The sequence below is a fragment of the Zingiber officinale genome, chromosome 8A (assembly GCF_018446385.1).
Source record: "Zingiber officinale cultivar Zhangliang chromosome 8A, Zo_v1.1, whole genome shotgun sequence".
In the NCBI taxonomy this organism is placed as follows: Eukaryota; Viridiplantae; Streptophyta; class Magnoliopsida; order Zingiberales; family Zingiberaceae; genus Zingiber; species Zingiber officinale.
This window is the reverse complement of record NC_056000.1, coordinates 5,715,358-5,730,133: the sequence shown is the minus strand read 5'-3', so window position 1 is coordinate 5,730,133 and position 14,776 is coordinate 5,715,358. Positions and strand designations below refer to the sequence as shown.

At 40.9% G+C, this 14,776-nt stretch overlaps 1 protein-coding gene across 1 annotated transcript; it reads left to right on the top strand.

Annotated features, from left to right (window-relative positions):
- Nucleotides 1-1,232: 1,232 nt before the first annotated feature.
- Nucleotides 1,233-13,595, top strand: LOC122009829 (phospholipase A1-Igamma1, chloroplastic-like). The gene is made up of 2 exons (XM_042566136.1): nt 1,233-1,583; nt 12,710-13,595. The coding sequence occupies exons 1-2, from the start codon at nt 1,233-1,235 to the stop codon at nt 13,517-13,519; spliced, it is 1,161 nt and encodes a 386-aa protein (XP_042422070.1). The 3' UTR covers nt 13,520-13,595.
- The last annotated feature ends 1,181 nt before the right edge of the window (nt 13,596-14,776 follow it).

The following is a 14,776-nucleotide window of genomic DNA, read 5'->3' as shown; positions in this document are numbered from 1 at the left end:
AAATATATATTTATAAATATTTTTGACCATATATATTGATTATTTGAATTTTTTATCCTAATTTGACCTAATTTGATTTAAAAAATTGAATCTCTCAAAATATTAATTAAAAATTATGGATTATGGTATATTTACGATCAAGACAATAATACAAATCCATAGAAATTTATTTCATGAAATTCCGATGTCTCTAGGTCAATATATAAGCCCTCCGTGTTTTTTCCTTTTTTTTTTTGAATATTCTCAATTCTGGGATGAATTCAGGATTCGTCCCAAAAGTTTAAAAAAAGAAGAAAAATCGTAAAACTTACATATCGACCTAGAGACATCAGAATTTCATGAAACAATTTTCTATGCGTTCATATCATTGTTCTGATCATAAATATATATTTATAAATATTTTTGACCAAATATATTGATTGATTGAAATTTTTATCCTAATATGACCTAATTTTATTTAAAAAATTGAATCTCTCAAAATATTAATTAAAAATTATGGATGATGGCATATTTATGATCAGGACAATAATATGAATCCATATAAATTTATTTCATAAAATTTCGATATCTCTAGGTTAATATATAAGCCCTCCGTGTTTTTTTTCTTTTTTTTTAAATATTTTCTATTTTGGGTCGAATTCAGGATTCGTCCCAGATTTGGGGATGAATCCAAGATTCGTCCCAGATTTGGGGACGAATCCAGGATTCGTCCCTAAATTTGGGAACGAATCCAGGATTCGTCCCTAAATTTGGGACGAATCTGTTATTCGTCCCTAAATTTGGGACGAATCTGTTATTCGTCCCAAATTTGGGGACAAATTTAGCAACGAAATATTTTCTGTTGCCAACTTGAAACGAAATATTTTTGTTGCAAATTTCGTTGGAAATTTGGGTCGATATTTATTTTTGTCGCTAAATTTATCCCAATTTTGGGACGAATTATTTTTGTTCCAAAATTTTGTCCCTAAATTAGTGTTCTTTTGTATACGCTTCACAATTTGACGTGCTTTTATTATGATTTATATAATTTGGAAGTTTTTGTGTCGTCGGGGCATGGAAATTGCTAGTGCTCTCGTAACTCAACTATCATGCTTCCCACATGACATAATAATCTGGCTGACAGTTTTGAGCCCAGTTGCAACTCTAGCTAGCTAAGCTAAGCTAACCACACTTCCCTCTATAAAAGCCCATGAATGTTCTTCCTCCTACGATCATCAGCCAATTTTCAATCCATGGCGGCGACCGCACAAGCCAATCTTCCTCCATGCTTCCTTATGCTCGCCGCCTGGCCTCTCAGGCCCATCCTAAACCAGCCTCTCGTCCAGGTCCGACCCTCGCCGGCACCTACGTCGAGGGCTTCCACGGCACGATTCCAAATATCGGCGGCGATGAAGGGAGAGTCCAGGTCCTCGATTATCGAGAAGGAACAGGGGTTTTATGAGAAAGCTCCGGTGGTCAACGTCGATGGGCAACTCATCGATCGGTGGCGTGAGATCCACGGTTCCGGTGACTGGGTCGGCCTGCTCGACCTAGTGGATCCTCTCCTGCGATCGGAGCTGATCTGCTACAGAGAGTTCGTCCAGGTCTGTTATAACTAAAAGAAATAAAAGAGAATTACCAGAATTGACCGGATCAAATCATCAAATCAAATCAAATTAGTTTTAAGATTATTTTAATAATTCTGTTATAATTATTAGAATAATTCTCAGAATAATTTTTAGAATTATTCTGTTATTTATTAATTGGTTAATTGACCGAGTAATTATTTAAACCCTATATATTGTATTGTCTTAAGGGCAAGTATCAACAAATAATAAGATTAATTATTACTCTCCTATTTTATCTTCTTTCTATTCTTCTTTTAACATGGTATCAGAGTCATGATCCTTCGTTCCTTCTCTTTCTCTTAATTCTCCCTCACAAATCCTCTTCCCTTCCTTTTTCTGTCGCCGCCCAAGACAAAAGAGGAGTTTCTTTTTTTTTTTTTGAAACCGCACAACAAGACGACAAAAGGGCTTCTCCTTTTGTGCTACCGCCGCTGTCCACCAAACGCCGACCAAACCTCGACGTCGACAACAAGTGGTTGCTCCAGCCAAGGCTTCTATTTTCTCCAAGGGGAGTTTCTCCAGGTGAAAGGCCCCCTTTCCGGCGATCCAGTCTCTCTATTGTTGGTGCAATATCCCTCAGGTCAAGGCTGACCTGGTTGACCAAGCTTGAGTCTTGGTTTGGGTTTCGATGTTTGACAATGCAGTTGTACATTTGGGGATATTGTTTGGTGCAATTCTCCTCTGATCAGGGTCTGATCAGGTTGGTTGAAGAAGAGCCAAGTAGGTCAAGGTTAACCGGATACTTGACTGAGAAGTCCTAACTGGGATGTTAGGCAGAAGGAAATCCTAGTGAGTGAAGCTAGGTGAAAGTCCTGGTGAGTGAAGCCAGGCAGAAGGAAGTCCTGGTGAGTGAAGCCAGGCAGAAGGAAGTCCTGGTGAGTGAAGCCAGACAGAAGAAAGTCCTAGTGAGTGAAGCTAGACAGGAGGAAAATCCTAGTGAGTGAAGCTAGGTGAAAGTCCTTGTGAGTGAAGCTAGGCAGGAGGAAAATCCTGGTGAGTGAAGCCAGGTGAAAGACCTAGTGAGTGAAGCTAGGCAATTGGGAAAGTCCTGGTGAGTGAAGCCAGGCAGGAGAAATCCAAATGGGTCAAGGTTGACCAGACATCTGGTGAGAGTCCAAGTAGGTCAAAGGGATTGACCGGATACTTGGCATGAGGAAGAAAAGTCCAAGTAGGTCAGAGGGATTGACCGGATACTTGGCAAGAAGAGAAAAGTCCAAGTGGGTCAAAGGGATTGACCAGACACTTGGTGAGAGAGTCCTAGCTGGTCAAGGGTGACCGGATGCTAGGTCTTATGTACCAACAAGTCATGGTTGACCAGATGTTGGTTTAGGGGACTTTGGACTTGGTTTTGGGCAAAAACCAAGATCTGGATTGATCCACCGATTGATCTAGCAGATCTGGATTGATTAGCCGATTGATCCAGCAGATTTGGATCGATCAGTGGATCGATCCAGCAGATCTGGATCGATCAGCCGATCGATTGGATCATGCCCAATTGATCGGCCGATCGATCCGGTGAGCCCCCGCGAACAGAACCCCTCTGGATCGATCGGTGGATCGATCCAGAGGTCCCAATCGATCAGTGGATCAATTGGGACGCTGCTGCTTCGCGCGATAAGCGCTGGATCGATCCGTGGATTGATCCAGGCATTTCTCCAGAGCACAGAGGCGCTCTGGATCGATCCGTGTGGATCGATCCAAAGCCTCCCCGATCGATTGTGAGCATTCCAATCGATCGGGATTCGACCGTTAGCGTCGATTTAAGCCGCAGGCGTTCATTTCCTTCGGCATCGCTTACACGATTCACTCTAGATACTCTCCAGCAACTCCATAGCTCTCTCCAAGCTCCAGATCGCCAGTTCTTGAAGATTCTTGGAGGCTCTTCCAAGTCAAGAGGCGGATCAAAAACAAGAAGAAGAAGTTAGGGTTATGGTTTTTATTGTACATCTTGTAAGCTTTTGCTTATCTTGTATTTCCCTTTCTTCTTGTATTGAGAGTGTTGTAGGGCTTCTCCGCCTTTGGTAGTTACCATAAAGGAGTGTTATTCATAGTGGAGGGTGCATGAGTAGGTGTGGATCCTTGGACTAGTCACCTCTTGTGAGGTGGATACCAAGTAAACCATCCTTGTTAGCGTTGTATGCTTTTGTTTCTTATATTTCCGCTGCATATCTCTGAAGAAACGAGCAACGCCGACGAAGAGCACGCGAAGATCTATTCACCCCCCTCTAGCTACTTTTCGGTCCCAACAAGTGGTATCAGAGCAAAGCCGCTCTTCACCGGAATCATCGCCGGAAGGGGCAAACAAAACAAGCAAAGCTAGAGGGTGAAGAAGTTGGAGCAATTCTACAAGTCGAAGACTTCATCACAAGAATCTTAACTTCAAATGGAATTCCGAGATGGACTCGGATTCGACACGAGGGTACCTCCACCATACACATCTACAAGCTTCGATCTTTGGAAATCAAGGATCGAAAACTTCTTAATGGTGGAGATAGAGCAATGGTTTGCTCTCATGGAAGGTTTTGAAGCTCCCACAAATTCCAAGGGCAAAGTACTCAAGAGGAGCAAGTGGAGCCAAGACCAAATCCAAAGATGTGAGGCCAATGACAAAGTGACCAAGCTTTTGGTCAATTTATTGCCAAGCAACATCCTGGAGCAAATTGGAGAGTTTGAAGATGCCAAGGAGCTTTGGAGCAAATTGGCAAGGATTCATGAGATCCCCTCCACTGTACCAAATCAAGGAGAATCCAAAGAGGGCGACTCAATGGATCAAAACCAAGAAGAGGAGGACTCCGAGGTTGAGAGATGCTCAACCTCCGAAGAGGAGGTCCAAGAAGCTTCATCCTCAAAGGAGAGCAATCAAAAGAGCAAGGAAGGAGTATATTCCTTGTTTCATGTACAAGAGGATGAAGATGAAGAAGAAGGTGAAGCCTCCACCTCTAGGATTGAGGGGGAGCAATCTTCATTGACACTGGAACAAGAGCAAGAAGAATCCTCCACATCCGGGTCAAGAGAAGAAGAGGATGAAGAAGCTTCCACCTCCACAAGTCAAGCAAAATCAAATGGAGGAATATCATCTTCGGATCAAGAGGAAGCTTCTACCTCCGGATCCAAAGGAGAAAGTGTCATCCCTACACAAAGAGGTATAAACATTTCAATTAATAATAAAAATAATATTATATGCTTTGAATGTAGGGAACATGGGCATTACAAGAGCAAATGCCCTAAATTGGCCAAGAAGAAGGGCCAAGTGGCATTAAAGGGCAAGGAGAAGTCCAAGGAGACCATCCCCGGAACAAAGAAGAGCAAGGAGCACATTGTGTGATTCTCTTGCAATCAAAAGGGGCATTACCGAAGTCAATGCCCTAATGGGAAGAAGGTGGTTAAGGCTCATGGAGGAAGCTCAACTCAAGGGGGAGCCTCAAAGGTAAAAAAGGAGGTATCTTTTATTGAGCCTATTTCCTTGCAAAATGGTAAAAAGCATGCTAGGTCAAATTTATATCATTTTAATGCTATTTACCATGAAAATAGGAAGCATGATAGCGTTAAGGAAAATCATGTGGCTTATCATGCCAAAACCTCTCAATCTAGGGTTAGAAAGGTAGATAGAAACTTAGGTAAGAACCCTAAGGATTCTAGGTATGTACCTAAGAAGAAGAAAAATCATGATTTTAGTGAAAAATCTATAGTTGAGGGATTATGGAAGAAAAATCAAGTCTTGAGGTCAAGACTTGATAAATTAGAGAAGACCCTTAGAAAAGTCACAAATATGACACAAGGGTCTAAGGGTAAAAATCTAGGTCTAGGAGTATCAAAGTCATCCAATGGCCATAGAGGTTTGGGATACAAACCTAAGGCTAAGAAGGATGAAATTTCGTACCATAAGGTTCCATATAGTTATGGAACTAACCCTAGGTCTAGTGGTCAAGTCAAGAATACTAGGGAAGTCATCCCTAAGAGTATTTTTGCAATAAATGTGACTAAGGCTTCTAAGAAGTCTAAGAAAGTCACAAACAAGGTCACAAGGGAGACTATCCCTAGAGTTGACCTAGAAAATGTGACCAAGGTTTCCAAGAAGCCAAACAAGGTCACTAGGAAGGTATCTAGGGAAGTTATCCCTAGTAAATACCTAGAGCATCCAAGGAGCACCGATAGGTGTTGGGTTCATAGGAGCATTTTCTCTACCCCATAGATGAGTTAGAGAGTGTCAACTCTAAGAAGAAGGGTAGTTAACCCAACTTTGAACAAATTGACACTCAAGGAGCATTTTCAAGGTTATTATTAACCTTTGAAAATGAAAAGGATTATTGTTTATTCTTCGAAAAGAGTAAAATGTGCCAAATTTGAGAAGTCTTGATCTTATTTTAAAATGGCACTGTTTAGGAAAGACATAAGAAATGCCAAGTTGGGATTTTGGTATTTGCTTAGTAACTTAAGGCAAATCTAAGCCTTAATTTAAAATGGTACTCTTGTGAAATATGCCAACATTTGAGGAATAAGCTCGATTTCAATTAGCATAAGTTAATCAAGAAAATTAGAAATGCCAATTTATGTTTTGGCATTTTCCTGAAGCATTTAGGGTGATCTAGGTTAATTTTTAAGTTTAGCTAAGGTTTAAAGATACTTAGATAGGTAATCTAGGTATACTTTATTTATGCTAAATTTTGCCATGATTGTTTGCCCATGATATGCCATGACATCATATTTAGGTTTGTATTTTGCATTCATTCTTTTATTATGAAAAATACAAAAATATCATGTCATGTCATACATACATCATGTAGTTATAGAAGTCTTTCTTTTGAACGTTATTTCTTTTTGATGTATGCCATAACATTATCATGCATTATTTTATTTTCTTTAAATTAAGAACAAATGGCATTAGTTCAACAAGTGGCATTTGTTTAACAAGTGGCAGTTGTTTAACAAGTGAATCAACAAGTAACATCCTTGGTGGATGTTTACCACTCAAAATGCCCAGATAGATATGCATGATCCCTAGATTATGGCAAAATCAAATTTTACATCTCACAAAGACACATAAAATGACTTGTATGTGTTTTAGTGCACATTAGATACAAGTGAGATGTTAGGAAGATGAATAAAACTCAAGATGTTGATTTAGTGCATTCTTTTAAATTTTAGGTTCATCAAAACACATAGTTATGTGTTTTCCCATCATTGGGAAAGCTAATGTACAAGTCATGTGCATTAAGCCCAAGGAATGTGATGGGATATTGGTTTTGAAAATTATTTTAAAAGGCTTTTGGAAAACCTTGGTGAAGGCTATCTTTTGATAGTAAGCACCATTGAATAGTTAGACACAAACTTGAAGAAAAACGCTAAAGTTTTAGCAAGTTTTCAAGCTTGTATCAATCTTTGAAAATATGATGTATTTTCATAGAAAACTATTTTTCCATGATAAAGTATGCCCTAAATAATGTCTACACGAAATTTCATGATTTTTGGATTTTTGTAGAATTTTCTAAGGGTTTCTGAAGTTGGCTGAATTTGAAATTCAGCAACTATCAGAGCTCCGATCGATCCATGGATCGATTGGAGTGTCTGAATCGATCAGTAGATCGATTCAGAAGGTAATTCTAGCGAGCAAAAGCTCGCTGGATCGATCAGCCGATCGATCCAAGAAGACTGAATCGATCAGTGGATCGATTCAGCAGGGTTCAATCGATTGGAACCCAACTCCAATCGATCGAAGATGCTGATTTTGACTGGGAAAGCTTATTTTCAGCATATTGAACCTATTTTAGTCTAGGTAACCATTCCTAACCCCTCAAAATACATGTGTATACATAAAAAGGGTGTTTTCATATTGAAAACAAGGATGGATTGGTTAAGGAAGACTAAATTGAAGTTTAGATTGAGGTTGGTTTCAATATTGAATTTTTGAATCTCAAAACTTCTAAATTTGGATTTCCTAAAGGTGTAGGGATTCCAAGTCATTGTTGGTGCAATGACAGAAGTTACCACCATGTCTTTAGGGGGAGAGACTCTTTAAAGACATGAAAACTATTTTTCATGAACCTTGGAAGGTTGGTTAACCTTCTTTTCAGAACATGCTCAAGGTTGAGCGTTTGAACTTTAATGGGGAGTGGATATCCTCATTGTTCAAGTGGTTAAGTTAAAAATGCTCAAGGATGGGCATTTGACTACATTAATGGGCAAATGTAGGGTTGATAATGAAGGCTATGGGACCTTCATTATCATGTTGATCACAACGAGTGAAGTTGTGAACAACGATGAGCAACTCTTCAGGGGGAGAGTCTCAAAGGGGAGAATGTTCAACATGTGAATTTGTTGATGTGTGCCCAAAGATAGGGCATTTGTTGATGTGTGTCAATAGGGGGAGAATGAAGGGTTTAAGTTAGGACTTCATTACCTAGAGGGAGTTTTCCCTCTTAGGAGGAGAATGAAGGGTTTAACTTAGGTCTTCATTACCTAGTGGCATGAAGGAGGTTGAGGCTATGGGATTAGCCTAACTTAAATGTGGTATTGTCAAACATCAAAAAGGGGGAGATTGTTGGTGCAATATCCCTCAGGTCAAGGCTGACCTGGTTGACCAAGCTTGAGTCTTGGTTTGGGTTTCGATGTTTGACAATGCAGTTGTACATTTGGGGATATTGTTTGGTGCAATTCTCCTCTGATCAGGGTCTGATCAGGTTGGTTGAAGAAGAGACAAGTAGGTCAAGGTTAACCGGATACTTGGCTGAGAAGTCCTAACTGGGATGTTAGGCAGAAGGAAATCCTAGTGAGTGAAGCTAGGTGAAAGTCCTGGTGAGTGAAGCCAGGCAGAAGGAAGTCCTGGTGAGTGAAGCCAGACAGAAGAAAGTCCTAGTGAGTGAAGCTAGGTAAGAGGAAAATCTTAGTGAGTGAAGCTAGGTGAAAGTCCTGGTGAGTGAAGCTAGGCAGGAGGAAAATCCTGGTGAGTGAAGCCAGGTGAAAGACCTAGTGAGTGAAGCTAGGCAATTGGGAAAGTCCTGGTGAGTGAAGCCAGGCAGGAGAAATCCAGATGGGTCAAGGTTGACCAGACATCTGGTGAGAGTCTAAGTAGGTCAAAGGGATTGACCGGATACTTGGCACGAGGAAGAAAAGTCCAAGTAGGTCAGAGGGATTGACCAGATACTTGGCAAGAAGAGAAAAGTCCAAGTGGGTCAAAGGGATTGACCAGACACTTGGTGAGAGAGTCCTAGCTGGTCAAGGGTGACCGGATGCTAGGTCTTATGTACCAACAAGTCATGGTTGACTAGATGTTGGTTTAGGGGGCTTTGGACTTGGTTTTGGGCAAAAACCAAGATCTGGATTAATCCACCGATTGATCCAGCAGATCTGGATTGATCAGCCGATTGATCCAGCAGATTTGGATCGATCAGTGGATCGATCCAGCAGATCTGGATCGATCAGCCGATCGATTGGATCATGCCCAATCGATCGACCGATCGATCCGGTGAGTCCCCGCGAACAGAACCCCTTTGGATCGATCGGTGGATTTGCCTCAAAGATTTACTCTCGGGTAAAATGTCAAATTTGTCACATCATTAGTCATCCTGGAAATCTATGCCCTCAAAGATTTGCCTCAAATTTCATTGGTGGTTCTACAGTCTCAAGACAACCGTTTATTTCACTAGCATATCCTAAAGCTCTCTCATCTGTGCCTACTTGCGGTAAAATCCCAGAGTTTCATCTACTGATTGGTATATTGACACTGGAGCAACTCATCATGTCACATCGGATTATAATATCCTTACAGACATAATGTCATATTATGGATCAGATACGGTTCAAGTAGGCGATGGCTCAGGTTTGCAAATTGCTAATCTTGGAAACACATATATTCATTTATCTAATCGAACTTTTCACATGTGTAATATCTTTCATGTTTTATCTATCACTAAAAATTTACTTTCTACCTGTCAGTTTTGTCTTGATAACAATGTCATTTTTGAGTTTCATCATAATCATTATCTTATAAAAGATAAAGAAACAAATGCTATTGTGTTTTATGGGAGAATAAAAAATGGCCTCTACTATCTTCAAAGTTCTTCAATCAAAGCTTTTGTTGGTGAACACACAAATAAACCAGCTTGGCATGCTCGACTTGGTCATCCTTCTCTTCATATTGTCCAGTCAATCATCAATACGTATGGTTTACCTACTTCCATTACCTCCTCTCCATTTCATTCATGTAGGGTCTGCATGGAATCTAAAAGTCATAAGCTACCTTTCTATTCATCCGATTATGTTTCTAATTTCCCACTTGAATTAATTCATTCTGATGTTTGGGCCCTGCACCTGTTTTATCTAACCAAGGTTTCCAATATTATGTTACCTTTATTGATCATTTTAATAAATATACTTGGCTCTATTCTATGAAAAGAAAATCTAATTCATTGGATATATTATGTAAATTTCAAAATCAAGTTGAACGATATTTTAATCGTAAAATATTTTATTTTCATTCTGATTGGGGAGGTGAATATCAAACTCTCCATCGTCATCTTGTCTCTTGTGGAATTGTTCATCGAGTCTCTTGTCCTCATACTCTAGAACAAAATGGCTCTGCTGAGAGAAAACATAGACACATAGTCGAAACTGCCTTAGCTCTTCTTTATCATGCATCAGTTCCACGTAAATTTTGGAATGAAGCTGTTACCACTACTGTATATCTCATAATCGACTTCCTACTCCATTGCTCAATCATAAATGTCCTTTTGAAACACTTTATAATCAAACTCATAATTACACTTTCCTTCAAATTTTTGGTTGTGCATGTTATCCATGGTTACGCCCATACTCTAAACACAAACTTGACTCTCGTTCACTACAATGTGTTTTCCTTGGTTATAGCAATTTGCACCATGGTTATCGTTGCTTACATATACCAACAGACCGAATTTATATTTCACGACATGTTACTTTTGATGAGACTCTATTCCCTTTTTCAATATCTTCTTCGATCTCTCCTCCAGATACAGGTGACACCTTCTTAATACCACATAATATTGTCAGAAATGATGACATCCTAGGTCCTGCTCCGCTCTCTAATAACTCCCCTATACCATCAGAATCACCTCAGGATGCTGCTCCAATCTTGGAAGCCTCGCCGGTCGAAGATAATATGCTCTCTAGTTCTAAATCCTCGGATAATGCAAGTCCATCATCTACATCACCATGTCAGTCTACTTCCTCATCACCATCAACAAGTGATTCAGATGATAATGCTCCTCGTCGCATGCTTCCCATTAGTGACATTTATGAACATTGCCCACCAAATGCGACTCGATATCCTCTTCCACGGGCTCTAGTGGTTTCTTCAAAATCTATTGAACCAACTTGTTTTACGCAAGCAAACAAGGATCCAAATTGGTGTAGTGCAATGACTATAGAATTTGATGCACTTCTTCGCAATGGAACATGAAGTCTAGTTCCACGCACTTCCTCAATGAATGTTGTGGGCTCTAAATGGGTATTCCATCTTAAGTATCGAGCTGATGGCTTTCTTGAACGATACAAACCTCGACTTGTAGCCAAAGGTTTTAGTCAGCAACCAGGTATTGACTTCAATGACACTTTTAGTCCAGTCATCAAGATTACATCTGTCAGACTATTATTATCGATAGCTGTTAGTTTCAATTGGCCTGTACGCCAATTGGACATCTCAAATGCGTTTCTCCATGGTCATCTTGAGGAAACTGTATTTATGGAGCAACCACCTGGGTTCATTCATCCACAATTTCCATCTCATGTTTGCCAACTTAAGAAATCCTTATATGGTCTTCGACAAGCTTCTCGTGCATGGTTTCATCGACTATCCAATTGGTTACAATCTCAAGGATTTTCTGGATCAAAGACTGACTCGTCTCTATTTCACAAATATAATGATGGGTCTATGATATTTTTTCTTATTTATGTGGATGACATCCTGATAACTGGTAATGATCACAAGGGCATCATAATTTTATTAGGTCTTCTCAATCAAGAATTTCCTACCCGAGATTTGGGCATTGCTCGTTTTTTCCTTGGTATTGAGCTTATTCCACATGAGGATGACTATCTTCTCTCTCATAGCAAATACATTATTGGACTTCTTCAAAGAGCCAAAATGGATGGAGTACGTCCGGTCTCTACACCAATTTCTATAAACAACTCTCCATCTTCATCCTCTCCTGCTCTGTCTGATCCACAGATTTATTGAAGCCTTGTTGGAGCCTTACAATATGTCACTATTACGCGCCCTGATATTACTTTTGCAGTAAATCGTGCTTGTAAATTCATGCATGCTCCAACTGAACAAAATTGGGATAATGTAAAAAGAATACTTCGCTATCTCAAAGGTACTATTCTACATGGTCTTCTTTTATATCGTCAATCGTCTCGAGATTTACATACCTATAGTGATGCGGATTGGGCAAGTTCTCCTGAAGATAGACGCTCTGTCTCATGGAATTCGAAGAAGCAACCTACGGTATCTCGTTCAAGTACTGAGGCAGAATATAAAGTTATAGCAAATACAACGTCTGAAATTATTTAACTTCAATCACTTCTCTCTGAACTTCATCTTACATCAAATGTTGTACCAAAAATTTGGTGCGACAATATTGGAGCAACATATCTCACAGCAAATCCAATCTTTCATGCTCGTACAAAACATGTGGAGATTGATTTTCATTTTGTTTGTGAACGTGTGACAACTCAACAATTATCCGTCTCTTATATCTCTGCTGAGGATCAAATTGTTGATATCTTTACTAAGTCATTATCCAGACAACGTTTCAACAAATTAGCAAGCAAACTCAACGTCAAAGATCTCCCGTTAAGTTTGTCGGGGGATAAAAGAAATAAAAGAGAATTACCAGAATTGACCGGATCAAATCATCAAATCAAATCAAATTAGTTTTAGGATTATTCTAATAATTCTGTTATAATTATTAGAATAATTCTCAGAATAATTTTTAAAATTATTCTATTATTTATTAATTGATTAATTGATCGGTCATGCCAAGATTGTATTATTTTAAGGACAAATATCAACAAACAATAAAATTAATTATCACTCTCTTATTTTATCTTCTTTCTATTCTTCTTTTAACGACTCCTTCTACTACGATCCCTACTCCCGTTTCTGCGGCAACTGCAGGTACACCCAGCCAAGCTTCTTCGCCAACCTCGGCATGGCCGACCACGGCTACTCCGTGACGCGCTACCTCTACGCGACCTCCAACATCGAGCTCCCCAATTTCTTCCGCTCCTCGAAGCTCCACCAAAGGACCTGGAGCCAGAAGGCCAACTGGATCGGCTACATCGCGGTGTCCGGCGACGAGGCCACGGCATGGCTCGACCGACGCGACATCATCATGGTGTGGCGGGGAACGGTGACGGTGTTTGAGTGGATCGAGGACCTGAAGACCTCCCAACAGCCGGTGAAGGCGAGAGGGATCCCCTGTCCGGACGAGTCCGTCAAGGTGGAGTCAGGCTTCGCCGATCTGTACGTGAACAAGGACACGACGTGCCGGTTCTGCAAGTACTCGGCCCAGGAGCAGGTGCTGTCGGAGGTGCGAAAACTGGTTGAACTTTACGCCGGCGAGAAAGGCGAAGAGGTGAGCGTGTCGGTGATGGGTCACAGCTTGGGGAGCGCGCTGGCGGTCCTGAACGCGTACGACATCGCGGAGATGGGGTTAACGAAGGTGGGGGAGAAGGCGGTGGTCCCGCTGACGGTCTTCTCATTCGCCGGGCCGAGGGTGGGAAACGCTCGGTTCAAGGAGCGGTTCGACAAGGAGCTGGGGATCAAGGCGATCCGGGTGGTCAACGTGCACGACTTGGTGCCCAAGGTGACGGGGCTAGTGTTCAACGAGCAGGTGTCGGCGCTCTTGTGGCGGATTCTGGAGAAGATGCCGTGAAGCTACAGCCACGTGGGGGTGGAACTGGAACTCGACCACAAACTCTCGCCCTTCCTCAAGAACACCAGCGACATCTCCTGCTTCCACAACCTCGAGGCGCACACACAAGAAGAAACAAGAAGAATAGGGCAAATAGGAACTTCACTTATGAAAGGAAACCTTACAATGAGATGCCTTCTACATGCCTCTACAACTCTTTATATAACATCACAAATGATAAGAGCACGAACCACAAGATCCATAAAAATAGGATCTAGATGAGATCCATAAAAATAGGATCTAGACCAAGTAATAACCAATTATCAAGATAATAAAACATAATAAAAAAACTAATAACATGGAGGGATTATTTCTCACATTACTCCCCCTAATCCTGACATGATTGTAGATCACGGACGCCGAGTAGTTGTCGCATGGCAGCTAACTTCACTCCTGGCAATGCTTTAGTTAACGCATCGACTCGCTGTTCTCCGGTATTAACGAACTCCACCACAATCTGTCCCTTCTCAATGCATTCTCTGATAAAATGAAACCTTGTATCTATATGCTTGCTTCGACCATGGAATACCGGATTCTTCATGAGAGCTATGGCGGATTTGTTGTCAATAAACAAAGTTACCAGTTTTGTCTTTACACCTGTTAATTCACTGGCAAGGCTCCTCAACCACAAAGCATGGCAGGCCGCAGTTGTGGCTGCCATGAACTCTGCCTCACAAGATGAAAGCGCCACTGTCTTCTGCTTCTGTGAGTTCCAGGACACCAAACTTTCATTAAAATAGAAAGTCATTCCACTTGTGCTTTTCCTTCCATCGAGATCGCCGGCTAAATCACTGTCCGAGTAGCAGAATATACCAATTTCCTGGGGTCCCTTTATGTAAACAAGCCCAAAATAAATTGTACCTTTTAAATACCTGAGAATCTGTTTGACCACCCTGTGATGCATGATTGTAGGCCTCTCCATGTATCTGCTCGCCATTCCAACAGAATATGACAGGTCCGGCCGTGTGTGAAGCAAATATCTCAGACAACCAACAATGCGCCTGTACTCCGTGGCATCAACTGGAGTCCCTTCCAAGTCCTTATGCAACTGTGTCTTGGGTTCCATTGGATGCTTTGTGGCATTGCAGTCTGCCATCTTGAATTGAGATAGAATTTTCTTGGCATAAGCTGATTGTCTAAGTGAAATTCGGCTCTTCTGTTGCTCCACTTCAATTCCTAAGTAGTAGGAGAGAAGACCCAAATCACTCATCTCAAATT